We start from the raw sequence: 13,823 nt of genomic DNA, 5'->3' as shown, positions 1-13,823 counted from the left end.
GGGGCGGGGCAGGCCGGGGGCGGGACAGGCCGGGGGCGCCGCCCCGCGTGCTCGGCGTCCTCGCCCGAGCGTTGGGCCGCGGTCACCGCGCGCGCGGACCCGGCCCTCAGCTCCTCCGCACGCAGCCGAGGCCGGCCGCTCCGCCACGCTTCCGGGGCGGGACAGGAAGCGCCCGGGGGAGGAGCGACAGCAGCCCGTCCCAATGGGGCGTCGCGGAGGGGCGGCGGGGAAGGGGCGGAGGGAGCGGTCTCGCGAGACCGCGGCGGCGGGGCCTGCGGGAGCGCGTCCGGGCGGCCGAGGCGGATGGAGGGCGCGGCGGGCGAGCGGGCGCCGCTGCTGGGCGCGCGGCGCGCGGCGGGCGCGTTCGCGGGCCGGCGCCTGGCCTGCGGCGCCGTGCTGCTGGCCGAGCTGCTGGAGCGCGCCGCCTTCTACGGCGTCACGTCCAACCTGGTGCTGTTCCTGAACGGCGCGCCGTTCGGCTGGGAGGGCGCGCAGGCCAGCCAGGCGCTGCTGCTCTTCATGGGCCTCACCTACCTGGGCTCGCCCTTCGGCGGCTGGCTGGCCGACGCGCGGCTCGGCCGGGCCCGCGCCATCCTGCTCAGCCTGGCGCTCTACCTGCTGGGCATGCTGGCCTTCCCGCTGCTGGCCGCGCCCGCCGCGCGCGCCGCGCTCTGCGGGGCCCCGCGCCCCGAGCGCCCGCGCAACGGCTCCGCGCCCGGCGCCGCCCGCCGCTGCGCGCCCGCCACCTTCGCGGGGCTGGCGCTCGTGGGGCTCGGCGTGGCCACCGTCAAGGCCAACATCACGCCCTTCGGCGCCGACCAGGTGAGCGGCCGGGCCGCCGGGAAGCGGGGCTGGCCCCGATCCCACGGGCGGCGCAGACGCCAAGGCCCGGCGGCCGGGAAGGCCCGGCGCCCGCGTCCGAGCTGCAGCCTCCGCGGGAGGGGACGGTTTGAAGGGCAGGGCCCCGGCTCAAGGGTCCCCCGGGGGAGCGACGAGCCTCCGGTGGCCTCGTGACTCCTCAGCGCCACTTCCTGTGTGTGCGGGGGGGACAGGAAGAGCGTCTGTGACGGGTTAGCAGTCTGGGTTCAGGCGGCCTCCGCCCCTCGGTGCCCCACGGACCCGTCAGGATCCAGGGGTCCCTTCCGGGGCCTGGCGGCACCCAGCTCCCTGCCTGTCCGGCGGGGGCCGTGTGGGAGGGGGAGATGCCCGGGTCCGAGGCCGGGACTGCAGGCGGGGCTGGTGCAGGCCTGGTGGGCGGGAAGCCCCAGCAGGCCCCGTGCCCGGCAGGGCCGGAGCTCGCTCTGTGCCCTGCAGGCCTGCTCAGTGCCGGTACTGTAGTTCCCCGGACACCGCCACTGCCCGACTGTGGTTTGCAGATGAGAAATCTGGCTCCCTGCGGCCTGGGATTCAGCCGCAGAAAGCGATGAAGCGGTGGCCTCGAGAATGTACTGAAGGAGGGCAGACGCCCGTCTCCCCTGTGCTTCCGTGTCTGTGGAACACAAGTGGTAGTTGAGTGGCGGCTGGAGGGGGAGGTAGGGGTGACTGCTACTCTGGGGTGGGCAGCAGTGGTGGCCGTTGTCTGAGTATACTAAAGGCCACTGGCCACATGCTTGGCTGATAAATGCTGCATGTACAGCTCTGTAAAAATAAAGGTTAAGGGAGGAGTTGGTGCCTTTATGCCAAAGTACTGGATCTTGGCTGGACCCTAAGGGGGAATGGTCCCTGAGCTGCTGCTGTCTGCAGGGGTTAGTCTGTCTGTCCACCTGCCCTCCTGTGGAGGTGATGTGTTTAAGGTACTCTCTACAGTCTCCATCTCTGCATGAGCCCTAGAGGCATTCTGCGGAGAGGTGAGGGGCCAGCCGGCTGCTTTAGGGGGTGGGTGAATGGCTTTCAGCTGAGGTCCAAGGGTGAAGCCTCCAGTATGCTTCTGCCAGCTCCCGGTCTCCCCAGTGACAACCCTTTTGCAGAGGTCACAGTCCTCCTGCAAGAGGGACCAGAAAGAGGAGGGACAAATAATGCCCTTTTTCTAGGGGGAACAATTACAAGTCAGCCATCTAACGGTTCTGCTCATGTTATTCCATCCAGACCTTCGGCTTTGCCTCCTGGCTTGACTCTGAGTATCTTAGAGCCGGTCCTGTGAAAAGCCTGTTTATCCTGGCAGGGCTGGACGCAGCTGTGCCCTAGATGACGTACTGTGACTGGTGCCCAGTGGAGCAGTGGCTCTCAGCCAGGGGCTAGAAGCACCTGATGTCCCTGCCACAGAGGCGGCTCCCTTCTGTGTGGAAATGATGGCTGTGTGGGCTTGGGCTCTGGGAGGCCTTGGGTATAAAGACATTTTGGTTACAAACCCTTAGAAGTTGAGACAACTTCACCTCCAAGTTTGCAGGAAATGAGGATGACAGATTTTAGGGTTAGGATTCTGTGATACCATTGAACATTATCTTTTCCTCTGGAGGGTGAGATTTGTCTAGGAATTGGTAAGGTACTTGTGATGCCATTGTGGACGGGGAGGGAGTGGGAAAGGACGAATTAAGAGACAAGATGTCCTCACAGGCTCGCGAGTGTTTTTCCTCTCTGTTAATTTTAGGTCAAAGATCGAGGTCCAGAAGCCACCAGGAGATTTTTTAATTGGTTTTATTGGAGCATTAACTTGGGAGCGATCCTTTCATTAGGAGGCATTGCCTATGTCCAGCAGAACGTGAGCTTTTTCTCTGGCTATCTGATCCCTACGGTCTGCGTGGCTGTGGCGTTCGTGGTCTTCCTCTGTGGCCAGAGCGTCTTCATCACCAAGCCCCCAGACGGCAGTGCCTTCACGGATATGTTCAAAATCCTCACCTACTCCTGCTGCTCCCAGCGGCGGCGTGGGGGGCGCTCAGGCAGTGGGTAAGTGCTTCCTTGACCTCTGCGGCTGTGCGTGGGGTACAGCTCGCCTGTGGTATGTGCATGCTTGCTGTGCGCAGGGCCCTGGGTTATGTGGTGTCTGGAGTCCTCTGGAGATCGGGGTGCACTTCCTGAGATGGAAGTGCTCACATGTCCTCGGTGCCCAGCTTCCTCCCTGCCAGTGTGGACAGGCACGGCTGGTTTCTCGGAAGTTGCTTAGAGGACTGGACAGATAGAGCACGTACTCTGCATGGTGTTTTATTTTGAAGGCATTAAAGCCTTGGTGGAAATCGGAGCAGTTGGCGGCACAGCACTAAGATAGGAGGACAGAAGCAGTTTTGAGACACTTTCATGGGAGCTAAACTGCCCTTTGGAGTGGTTCAGGAACAGTCTTAGTGCTGAAGGTGTGTGTCCGGGAGCCCGTCCCAGGCCAGCACAAGGTAGCGGGCAATCAGACGATGGTCAGGTAGATGCTAGGCCAGATGCTGGCCTGGCCCTGCCACCTTCCTTCCCTGTGCAGTGGCGATGGGCTGGCTAGTAGGGCCTTTGGAGCTCTCCCAGCCACCTGTCGGAGGAGGCTCCTAGTGGCTGAGAGGCCTAGGAACCACAGCTCCCTGGTTCCTGCAGGTGTGGTCTGCCTCATCTGGTCTCAGTCGCAGTCCCCACAGATGATGATGGGATTCTGGGTTTAACTGAGAAGGAGGATTGTTCACTTCTCATGCTGGACTGGAGGTGCCCTGAAGCTTCTCTCTCCACATCCTGAGAACTCCCGGGCTCCTGGAGACTGCAGCGCTCTGCACAGCCCGGGGCCTTGCCTAACATGGCCGGGAGGCCAGCGCGGGCCGTGGGAAGGAGCGTCTGCCCCGCTCCTGTCCCTGTACCTGCAGCAGCACGGGTGCTGCAACATGGTGCCCCAGCGTGGCCTCTGGAGCCGCTTCTAGTGACGAAGCTGGTCAGGAGCCTGTGAGCACTCCTTTCGCACAGGGCATTTTTTTTTTTTTTTATCTTGACTCTTCCATGCTTTCATAGAAACTCCTTTGGCATGATACAAATAATTGATAACACCCGTCTTAGATACATCAGGATGTTAGAACTTAGAAATACTTTCAGATGAAGGAAGGAGTAATACCTTGGAAGTTAGAGCTCCTCTTTTTGTGTGATTATTTTCTCCTAGACCAAGCTTCTAAGGATATGTATACAGTGTCCTCCCCAGCGCCCAACAAGAACAGCACATCCCTTATAGTGGGACAGAGTGTGTGCTTTGTAAAAGAATAAGGCAGAAGAGCGGCAGCTTGGTGAAGCAGGCTGCTGAGTTTATGCACAGGAAGCGGTGGTCATGGCTGAGTCCAGAATTGGGAGCAAGCTGGGTAGTAATTGTTGCCTGGCATTTCTGGCTTTGGCGAGTAATATGCAGCCCTCCCTCCCCCAGCTTTGTGCCACCCCCACTGCATGGTCTTCCGCACAGCCGGGGAGCGCCTGCCCGGGGGCCTCAGGCCTGTGAGCTCAGCTGGTACAGGACAGGGCTGTGAGCTCAGCTGGTACAGGACAGGGTGTCCACATGCTCTCTGGGCTGCAGCTGTCTGCTGCACTGTGCCTGGCTTCTAGATGATGGTGTTGATGCAGAGGCGTGGAGTGGGGCTGCCTGGTGGGACGGACACACATTTGTGTTTGGACTCAAAGGGGCGAGGGTGCGGTGGAGGAGCAGCTGTGACCAGCAGTGTCTGGGCTGACTCCCAAGCCAAGACTGCCCGAGTTAGAATCGCAGCCCCAGCTGTAGCGTTGTGACCGCCCTGTGCCCTGACTTCCTCCTTGCATTGGGCCAGTAGAGCCCTTTAAAAGCACCTCAGCCTGCAGCCTGCACTAACGCGGGAGCCCTTGTGCCCGTGCGCTGGCACATGCAGCTGCCTGCTCGGTGTTGATTCCCCATGCCCCAGCACTGCTACCCAACGTGCCGCCGGCCACACAGGCTGGTCCCTGGCTTTGTGAGCAGGCTGCTGTCCATCTCCCTCCTGGCCTCCACACATCGCAGTGGCCGGGCCCTTGGGTCACCGTGCATGGCATCTTACTGTCCTTAAGAAGGACTGCTCAGCTTATTTGGAGTGTATAGTTGGTAACGGGATGAGTTAGAAGAGGCTCAGTATAGTCAGTTGGTTTCCTACCCCCAGACTTAATTTGTTGCCAAGTAATTGATTGTGTGGGGTAGAAGAAAACTAATTCCTCCGTTCTGTTTCCCAAAGTGAAGGCAGTGGAGTCTTTCAGCAATCTTCTAAACAAAGTCTGTTTGATTCATGTAAGATGTCGCGCGGAGGGCCGTTCACGGAGGACAAAGTGGAAGACGTGAAAGCCCTGGTCAAGATCGTGCCTGTGTTCTTGGCTTTGATTCCATACTGGACGGTGTACTTCCAAGTGAGTGCCGCAGGCAGGCCTCCAGCCTCCCGCGCCCAGGCCTCGCTTGCCCAGGCCTCCGGGGTCCTGGCGGTCGGGGCTTCGTTAGGGGCTCCCTTGGCTGCTCTGCTGAGGAGAAGCGAGGAGTGGTTGTGCTTCCAGCTCTCCCGCCCTCGTCTCAGCGTCTCGTTTGGATAACTGCCATCTTTGCCAAACGTGATCCCCAGGGACGGTGGGGGGGCAGCTGGTCGATGCGTCGTTTCGAAGCTTGAACCGTTGTATGCTTCTGCTTCCTGGTACGGTGGCAGTGCTCAGGGCTACCGTGTCACGGGTGGCGATGGCGGGCGCCCAGGTGTGCAGAATGTGCCGCCCCTCACGTGTGTCCCGCTTTCTGTGCCCAGATGCAGACCACGTATGTCTTGCAGAGTCTTCATCTGAGGATTCCAGAAATCTCAAGCATCACCACCACCCCTCACACGGTAAGGGCCTTGGTGACTCAGAGCAGACCCTCTGTCAGCCTGAGCAGTGACCGTTAATGTACCCCTGCTTCCCTTCCCTCCTCCCTCAGCCGAGAAACAAACAGTTACTCAGAAGTGTGTCTCCCCCCAGTTCTGGTGTCTCAGAGCTGAAGGCACTTCCCTGGGAGGTGACAGGTGGAGGGTGGCTGTCCTTCTGGGCATTTCCCTGCGGTATGTTGCTGTCTGCCTTGCCTGCCAGGGACTAAACCGTCCTGTGGTGTGCTCTGCCCAGTTCCCAGCAGCCTGGCTCACCATGTTCGATGCTCTGCTAATCCTGCTGCTCATCCCGCTCAAAGACAAGCTGGTGGATCCTGTGCTGCGAAGACACGGCCTGCTGCCGTCCTCCCTCAAGAGGATTGCGGTGGGCATGTTCTTCGTGATGTCCTCCGCCTTTGCTGCAGGTGAGTGGCCACGCTCCACCGCTCTGCCCAGCACGGCAGGCGTCGGTGTAGCCGGGCATCTGGAGTCCGGGTCTGCGGCTCACAACGCTTAGTGGGCCTCCATTCCTACCTCTCCCTTGTACAGTTACTGTCCTTCCTGGGGACACATGGTTTTTCTTTTAGACTGAAATGATAGAAGTGTTCTGAAGCGCACCTGTGCCTTTGCTGTGGAGTGTGGGCTGCTGGTGGGTGGGTGGTGAACTTGGTGCTCTGATCTCCAGCATGAGCACTCTGCCTGAGGACTCCTAACCCCAGCTCTGCTTGAGGCTCCAGAATCTTTGCAAGTTTGACTTTGTATGGATTTTCCTTGGGAGTCAATTGTATCAGATTATTATCAGCTTACCCCCTCAACTCTATCCCTCACCTCAAAACACAGTCAAAAACTGGTTCCTGAGCATTCTTCCACCAAGGGGAATTACCCTTTCAAAGTGCTGTCCAGCTTTCTTATTTCTTACATTTTGAAATAGCTTATCTTTGCCGATAAAGCTGAGGAGTTGATGGTATCTTTAGCTTGGACTTTTCCTTCATTAATATTTATAATGTTAACTTATAAATATTAATACTTGAGAATTACTGACCTGTAAACTAGCTGTGTGATAAAAAAGTTGATATTCCTGAATCGCCTACGGCAGGCTGAGGAGCTCTGCAGCAAGCTCTGGGAGAGCATCTAATTCTCAGACAATGGGTCCTTCATCTGCTGCCAGAGAGCATAGTGTAGTCTTTAGCAGGCTAAAAAATGAGTCCCTAGGCATAAGAAATCTGTATTCCAGCAGCTGTGATATTTAGATGTTGAGCTCTTGCTGGTCAAATACTGGGGCTTTTCTTTATGTTCATTTCCTCTCAGAGCCCTGCATTCTGGGACCTGAGCTAGCGCGAACCAGCTGGCAGTGGGCACTCGGGGAGTGTCCCTCATGTCGGGTGTCCTTTAGGCCGGTGCTGCTGGGTCGCCTCGGCTTCTTCCCGGGTCGGCCTCTGTGCTGTTTCCTCTTCTGTGAGGCGCATCTTCTGGCTCCTTTGTTATTTCCCTCCGTTTCATGAAGGGCTGAATCACCCCTCGGGGCTCATGGGGTGCTCTTGTGGTTTCCGGGCTTGTCTGTGCAGGAACAAGTGCCCCCTGAGTGAGCTGAGAGTGCCCGGTCAGGCTGCGGTGGACCTGCCCTTTCATGTGGAGTGCGGTGGCTTTGGTGGTGACCCTTGGGTGCCTGGGGAGGCCAAGGTGAGGGACTGAGGAACTGGAAGCGGGGCAGGACTCAGGGCCAAAGGTGGTGTGTGCCTGCCCTCCTGAATGGGCTGGGCAGTGTGCTGACATCGGCATTGCCCTGAGCACGGCTCACCAGAGGAACGCCAGCCACCCGCGCCCGCCGGCCTCTTCCGCCTGCCTCTTCCGCCTGCAGATGTGGTAAACGCTACCTAGCAGTGTCAGTGGGCTCGGGCCGAGACCTGAGACGGTGCCAGCTCTGGCCGCGTGCAGATGGGAAGGAAATGGGCCTGGGGCTGGCCAGGGCTGCACCATGTGTCTGCATTGAGCCCTTGCCGGCAAGGGCTGCGTCTCTGAAAGCTCTCAGATGCCACCCAGGCAACACCATGGCTTTCTTAGGGCTGCGTAGGGCAACAGGAGGGCGTGTTGACCGGTTAGGTGATGCTTGTCTCCTTACAATTTGGTGTGCGGTCCAGGCTCCGGTGGCATCCTAACTGCTCAGGAGGCTGAGATCTGAGAATCACAGTTTGAAGCCAGCCCAGGCAGGAAAGTCTGTGAGACTCTCCAGTTAACCACCCCAGAAAAGCCGGGAGTGGAGCTGTGGCTCAGTGATAGTGCTAGCCTTGCAAAGAGAAGCTCAGGCCCTAAGTTTAAGCACCAGGACCACTACTCCCCCCTGCAAAAAAATTTGTATGTGTATTGGGAGTTTGGTGAAACATCATTCCAGTATGTCCCCAGGCATACTGGAACACACCGCCCTCGGCTTCAGCCTCCTGCACTGGGATTGCGTTACATGGTTGTGTGTTTGGTTGGTGCGTATGAGGCCCTGCCCTGCCACTGAGCCGTGCTCCACGACTCTGCCTTGCTTTGGGTTACTGACATCATAGATGCTTCCTAAGAAGAGGAAGCTTTGGGCCCTGGTCAGGAGCATGCTCAGTGCTGACCCTTCTTCAGCAGGGCTGACCCGTAGTACTTACTTAAGTGTCTGTGCTGAACCAGCCTTGCCCATTTCTGTGAAAGCGAAATCCTGTTGATAAGCTGATTTTAACCTGCTTAGGAAGTAAGTAAAAGAGTGATGTGTGTTAATTCTATGGGGAGAGGGTGCAGGTGAGCTGTGACACACAGATTCAAGCACTCAGACTTCTCTGTGCTGGGACGTGCAGTGTTACGTAGACATGCATGGAGAGTCAGGCCATGTGTGTGTATGTATGTGTGTGTGTTCTGTGTGGTTCTTTGTAGGGCACTTGGGTTTTGGCTCACTGTGGTAACTGCAGTCATCTGCCTTTGCTTCTGTGTGGTACTTGTGGTGGCTGTGGTCACTTCCTTCCCAGTTCCAGATCCCCTGTGTGGCGGCTTGTCACCTTCCTAGGAGCCATCCACACCATACATGGATGTGTGAGGATGTTGTTGGTGTGGGTGTGTGAGGCTGTTGATGGTGTTGGTGTGCATGTGTGAGGCTGTTGATGGTGTGGGTGTGTGAGGCTGTTGATGGTGTTGGTGTGCATGTGTGAGGCTGTTGATGGTGTTGGTGTACATGTGTGAGGCTGTTGATGGTGTTGGTGTGCATGTGTGAGGCTGTTGATGGTGTTGGTGTGCATGTGTGAGGCTGTTGATGGTGTGGGTGTGTGGGGCTGTTGATGGTGTGGGTGTGTGGGGCTGTTGATGGTGTGGGTGTGTGGGGCTGTTGATGGTGTGGGTATGGATGTGTGAGGCTGTTGATGGTGTGTGTGTGGATGTGTGGGGCTGTTGATGGTGTGTGAGGCTGTTGATGGTGTGTGTGTGGATGTGTGGGGCTGTTGATGGTGTGTGAGGCTGTTGATGGTGTGTGTGTGGATGTGTGGGGCTGTTGATGGTGTGTGAGGCTGTTGATGGTGTGTGTGTGGGTGTGTGAGGCTGTTGATGGTGTGTGTGTGCATGTGTGAGGCTGTTGATGGTGTGTGTGTGCATGTGTGAGGCCGTTGATGGTGTGTGAGGCTGTTGATGGTGTGTGAGGCCGTTGATGGTGTGTGTGTGGATGTGTGAGGCCGTTGATGGTGTGTGTGTGCATGTGTGAGGCCGTTGATGGTGCGTGTGTGGATGTGTGGGGCTGTTGATGATGTGTGAGGCCGTTGATGGTGTGTGAGGCCGTTGATGGTGTGTGAGGCTGTTGATGGTGTGTGTGTGCATGTGTGAGGCCGTTGATGGTGTGTGAGGCTGTTGATGGTGCGTGTGTGAATGTGTGAGGCTGTTGATGGTGTGTGTGTGCATGTGGGGCTGTTGATGGTGCGTGTGTGGATGTGTGAGGCCATTGATGGTGTGGGGTGGATGTGTGAGGCTGTTGATGGTGTGTGTGTGCATGTGTGAGGCTGTTGATGGTGTGTGTGTGGGTGTGTGAGGCCGTTGATGGTGTGTGAGGCCGTTGATGATGTGTGAGGCCGTTGATGGTGTGTGAGGCTGTCGATGGTGAGTGTGTAGATGTGTGAGGCCATTGATGGTGTGGGGTGGATGTGTGAGGCTGTTGATGGTGTGTGTGTGCATGTGTGAGGCTGTTGATGGTGTGTGTGTGCATGTGTGAGGCCGTTGATGGTGTGTGAGGCTGTTGATGGTGTGTGAGGCCGTTGATAGTGTGTGAGGCTGTCGATGGTGCGTTTGTAGATGTGTGAGGCTGTTGACAGTGTTGGTGTACATGTGTGAGGCTGTGGACGGGGCTGGTTAATCTTGGTCTTGAGGGGTTTGTGGGACTCACCCTGCCACTTCTCAGCATGTGGGGACAGCACCAGGAGCTCAGCCCCTGCCTGTGTGTAGCCTGGGAATGGGTGAGCAAGCAGTCTAGGAGCTGACGAGGCAAACCCAATGGGCACCTTTGGTCCTGAAAAGGCACCTGTGACAGAGACCAGGCGACAGGACCCGCTGCGCCTGCGGGCTACGGCACAGGGATCTGGAAGCTTCCAACGCCTGGATCAGAATTGTCAGAGATCACTGTGGCAAACACCTGGTTGTTTAGCTTGGTGGTAAATGTTCATCATCACACGCGTGACTGACTGATTCACAAATTACAGGAATCTTGGAGAGCAAAAGGCTGGACCTTGTTAAAGAGAAAACCATCAATCAAACGATCGGCAACGTGGTCTACCACGCGGCAGACCTGCCCATCTGGTGGCAGCTTCCGCAGTACGTGCTGATCGGCATCAGCGAGATCTTTGCAAGTATCGCAGGTGAGCGTTAGTGCCAGGTGTCTGGCTGAGGGGATGGCGTGGTGTCCTGGGTGTTGGACTGCGTTGGTACACAGTACCCGTGGTGTTCTGGGTGTTGGACTGCATTGGTACACAGTACCCGTGGTGTTCTGGGTGTTAGACTGCGTTGGTACACAGTACCCGTGGTGTTCTGGGTGTTGGACTGCGTTGATACACAGTACCCGTGGTGTCCTAGGTGTTAGACTGCGTTGGTACACAGTACCCGTGGTGTCCTGGGTGTTAGACTGCGTTGGTACACAGTACCCGTGGTGTCCTGGGTGTTGGACTGCGTTGGTACGCAGTACCTGTGGTGTCCTGGGTGTTAGACTGCGTTGGTACACAGTACCCACGTGTTTTTGTATTTTGTGGCAGAGAGATTGTGATTGGGAGGTGAATAGTCAGATGGTTGCTGGGCTGTTGTTATAGGGTCAAAAACTACTCAGAAGCATTTTCATGACAATTCATTGCCTACAATAAGTCACCAGACAGAAAAAGAGCGCCTGGCTGTTCCTGGCTCAGCCATGGCTTATGGATCTGATGTAAAAAGCAAATCTAATGTTAAGACTACATCCTTGCAGACTTTGCAGTGTGGACGGGTGCCTGTAGGCACGTCCACCGGGCGCGTAGGCATGTGGACCCGTGTCTGCTGGCAGGCCCATGTGCCTGCTGGGCGGGGCAGGGAGATGCGGGACAGCCAGGGTGGTGGTTCATGCTTGCGGAGGAAGTGGGCTTTCATTAGCACACACGGCACGTCTCTCGCCCTGCTGCTGTAGGGTATGAATTTATAGACGGACCCGCTGAGATGGTTTTGAATCTATTGCTTTCAAAATAGAATCCCTAAGTAGATTCTTCATGTCAGTACACATACTTTATTTTCGAGCAGGAGTTTAGTTTCTTGTACAGTCTTCAGGAGCACAAATGAGCGGGTGTTGAGCCCAGCTCAGCTGCTGCCTTAGGTTCCGACACTGCTGCTTCCTTGAGGGTGGGTGGGCGCGCGCCGAGCTGGGTCCAGCGCTGTCTCCGTGCGGAGCCTGTGCTCGCTCTCAGGCGAGGCCTGCTCACGAAACACCTCCCTCCCTCTCTAGGGCTGGAGTTCGCCTACTCGGCTGCCCCCAAGTCCATGCAGAGCGCCATCATGGGCCTCTTCTTCTTCTTCTCTGGGGTCGGCTCCTTCGTGGGCTCGGGGCTGTTGGCTCTGGTGTCTGTCAAAGCCATCGGCTGGATGAGCAGCCACACAGACTTTGGTAAGAGCCAGCTCCTGTGCGGTGGCCAGGCTGGGGGACAGGCCTGCCGGGCTGCGTGGGGCCCAGAGGGGACCAGCTCCTGTGCGGTGGCCAGGCTGGGGGACAGGCCTGTGGGGCTGCGTGGGGCCCAGAGAGGACCCTGTCCCAAGGCCCCACCACCCTTCGCCTTGGCAGTGTTGTATGAGCAGCACTTTCGGGCCTCCCCTCCCCATCTCCCCTCCCCGCCTCTCCCCATCTCCCCTCCCCTCCCTTTTCCCTCCCCTCCCTTTTCCCTCCCCTCCCTTTCCCTCCGCTCCTCGCCCCTCTCCTCACTGGAGGCCTGTGCTTCCTGTTGCTTGCCTGGAATCCCTCTGGTGTGGCCCCTCCCTCCTCGCTGTGTCCAGACCACCAGGACATGAACTCACTCCTAAGACCTTCAGAAGCCAGCGATGCTGGCTGCGTGCTGGACAGTGACTGTTGGCCTTTTTCTGAGCAGTGGTGGCTGGAGAGCGCTCAGTAGGGTGCTGAGGCCAGCCCAGGGGGTGGGCTCACACCTTCTCTTGCCCTCAGGTAACATCAACGGCTGCCACCTGAACTACTACTTCTTCCTTCTGGCCGCCATTCAAGGAGTCACGCTCCTGCTTTTCCTCATTGTTTCTGTGAAGTATGACCTCCAGCGATCAAGAGTGGATGGAGGGCCAGCCAGCAGAAGAGTGGACGCCAGCCCTGCCAGTGGACGAGCCTGACCGCGGCCCTTGTGTGTGCCACACTGAGGAGCCCGGGCCCTCCTGGGCACCACACAGGAGTCCCAGGGCTCTCACGTGCTAGTGCACGAGACAGGTGTCTGGGCCGCTGCCAGGGCACCGGGGAGGGCTGCCATCACCCGGCCTCCCAGCCCTGTGTGGCACATGAACAGTTCTCTCTTTCCTCGCCCAGACCTAGTGCCTTACTGTGGTCTCCTGGCAGCCCGGCCCTCCTGGAGGAGAAGTGCAGGTCTCCAGGGCTTGAAGTCTTGGGGGGGAAGTATAGGTGTGTAGGTTGACACACATACTGTCACTTGCCACAAACCATGTGGTCTCCTTTTATAAATCAGCCAACTTGGAGTATCCTGAGGCAGGTGGGGTCCTCGGAGAAGAAGGTGTGTCTGGTGCCGGTGGGTTTATCTCTGTGATCGCCATGTTCATGGCTGCAGGTCTTGCCCCTTGCCAGGTGTTTTGGGAGTGGGTTGGAAGTGTGAATGTCTCCTGTCTCAGGAGGCTTCTTCCTTAAACTACAGACGTGATTGGAAGAGGCATGCGGCAGAATTAAATCTGTGTCCTTTTTAGCTACGGAGCCCTCCAGTGTGTCATGAGCCTTGCCCGTGTCCATACTTTATTAGCGTACTGATGAAACCGGAGCCCGATGGTGGTGAGGAAGCCCTTGCTAACGGAACTCACTCTGGACAGGAGGACTGAGCTGTGCGTGTGCTTAGGCCTCTGAGCTCTTCTGTCTGTGGCTGTGCTTTGGTGTAACTTTGTTATTAAAGCTTCCCAGACGTGAGCACGCGCTGTCGTGTGTGTGTGTGTGTGTGTGTGTGTGTGTGTGTGTGTGTGTGTGTGTGGCCGCTCTCGCTCATCAGCTCCTGGCACCTGGCAGGGGTGGAGCTGGCCTCGGAGGGCAGCGGGCCGCGCAGTGCGCACCGCCAGAGAACTGCTGACTGGGTAGTGAACACGGACACTCTTCCGAGGAACAACACGTGGCACAGGCCGAGGCCTTGCACTCTCCTAATGCCTGGGGCGTCACGCTCACTTCAGATCCTCATTTGTAGTGGGTCACGGTGCGCCTGGGAAAGGCCGTCAGGGTCAAGGGCAGAGGGAGTCTGATCCTGGCCGTTACCACGCATCTCCCATCCTTCCTTCCTTCCTTCCTTCATCCACCCACCCCACAAGTATCCTGAGTGTCTGGTTATGCACTGGTTGTTTTAGACT

The 13,823-nt window shown here is 57.7% G+C and overlaps 1 protein-coding gene across 1 annotated transcript; it reads left to right on the top strand.

The window, feature by feature from the left end:
* Nucleotides 1-303: 303 nt before the first annotated feature.
* Slc15a4 (solute carrier family 15 member 4) lies at nucleotides 304-13,395 on the top strand. Its single transcript, XM_042669339.1, has 8 exons — nucleotides 304-822; nucleotides 2,588-2,883; nucleotides 5,118-5,286; nucleotides 5,667-5,744; nucleotides 6,016-6,184; nucleotides 10,460-10,615; nucleotides 11,719-11,877; nucleotides 12,427-13,395. Exons 1-8 carry the CDS (start codon nucleotides 304-306, stop codon nucleotides 12,600-12,602), a joined length of 1,722 nt encoding a protein of 573 aa, XP_042525273.1. The 3' UTR covers nucleotides 12,603-13,395.
* Nucleotides 13,396-13,823: the final 428 nt, after the last annotated feature.

Source organism: Dipodomys spectabilis, unplaced genomic scaffold (assembly GCF_019054845.1).
Source record: "Dipodomys spectabilis isolate Male_0828 unplaced genomic scaffold, ASM1905484v1 ptg000494l, whole genome shotgun sequence".
Classification (NCBI taxonomy): Eukaryota; Metazoa; Chordata; class Mammalia; order Rodentia; family Heteromyidae; genus Dipodomys; species Dipodomys spectabilis.
Note: the sequence above shows the minus strand (reverse complement) of the source record. Positions and strands in the feature narration are given on the sequence as shown.

Excerpts from the sequence above, each read along its gene's own strand:
- Slc15a4 (XM_042669339.1), top strand. The coding sequence starts at position 304 with ATGGAGGGCGCGGCGGGCGAGCGGGCGCCGCTGCTGGGCGCGCGGCGC. Across the intron at positions 823-2,587 it reads CGCCCTTCGGCGCCGACCAG|GTCAAAGATCGAGGTCCAGA; the intron begins GTGAGCGGCCGG and ends TGTTAATTTTAG. Across the intron at positions 5,745-6,015 it reads TCACCACCACCCCTCACACG|TTCCCAGCAGCCTGGCTCAC; the intron begins GTAAGGGCCTTG and ends TGCTCTGCCCAG.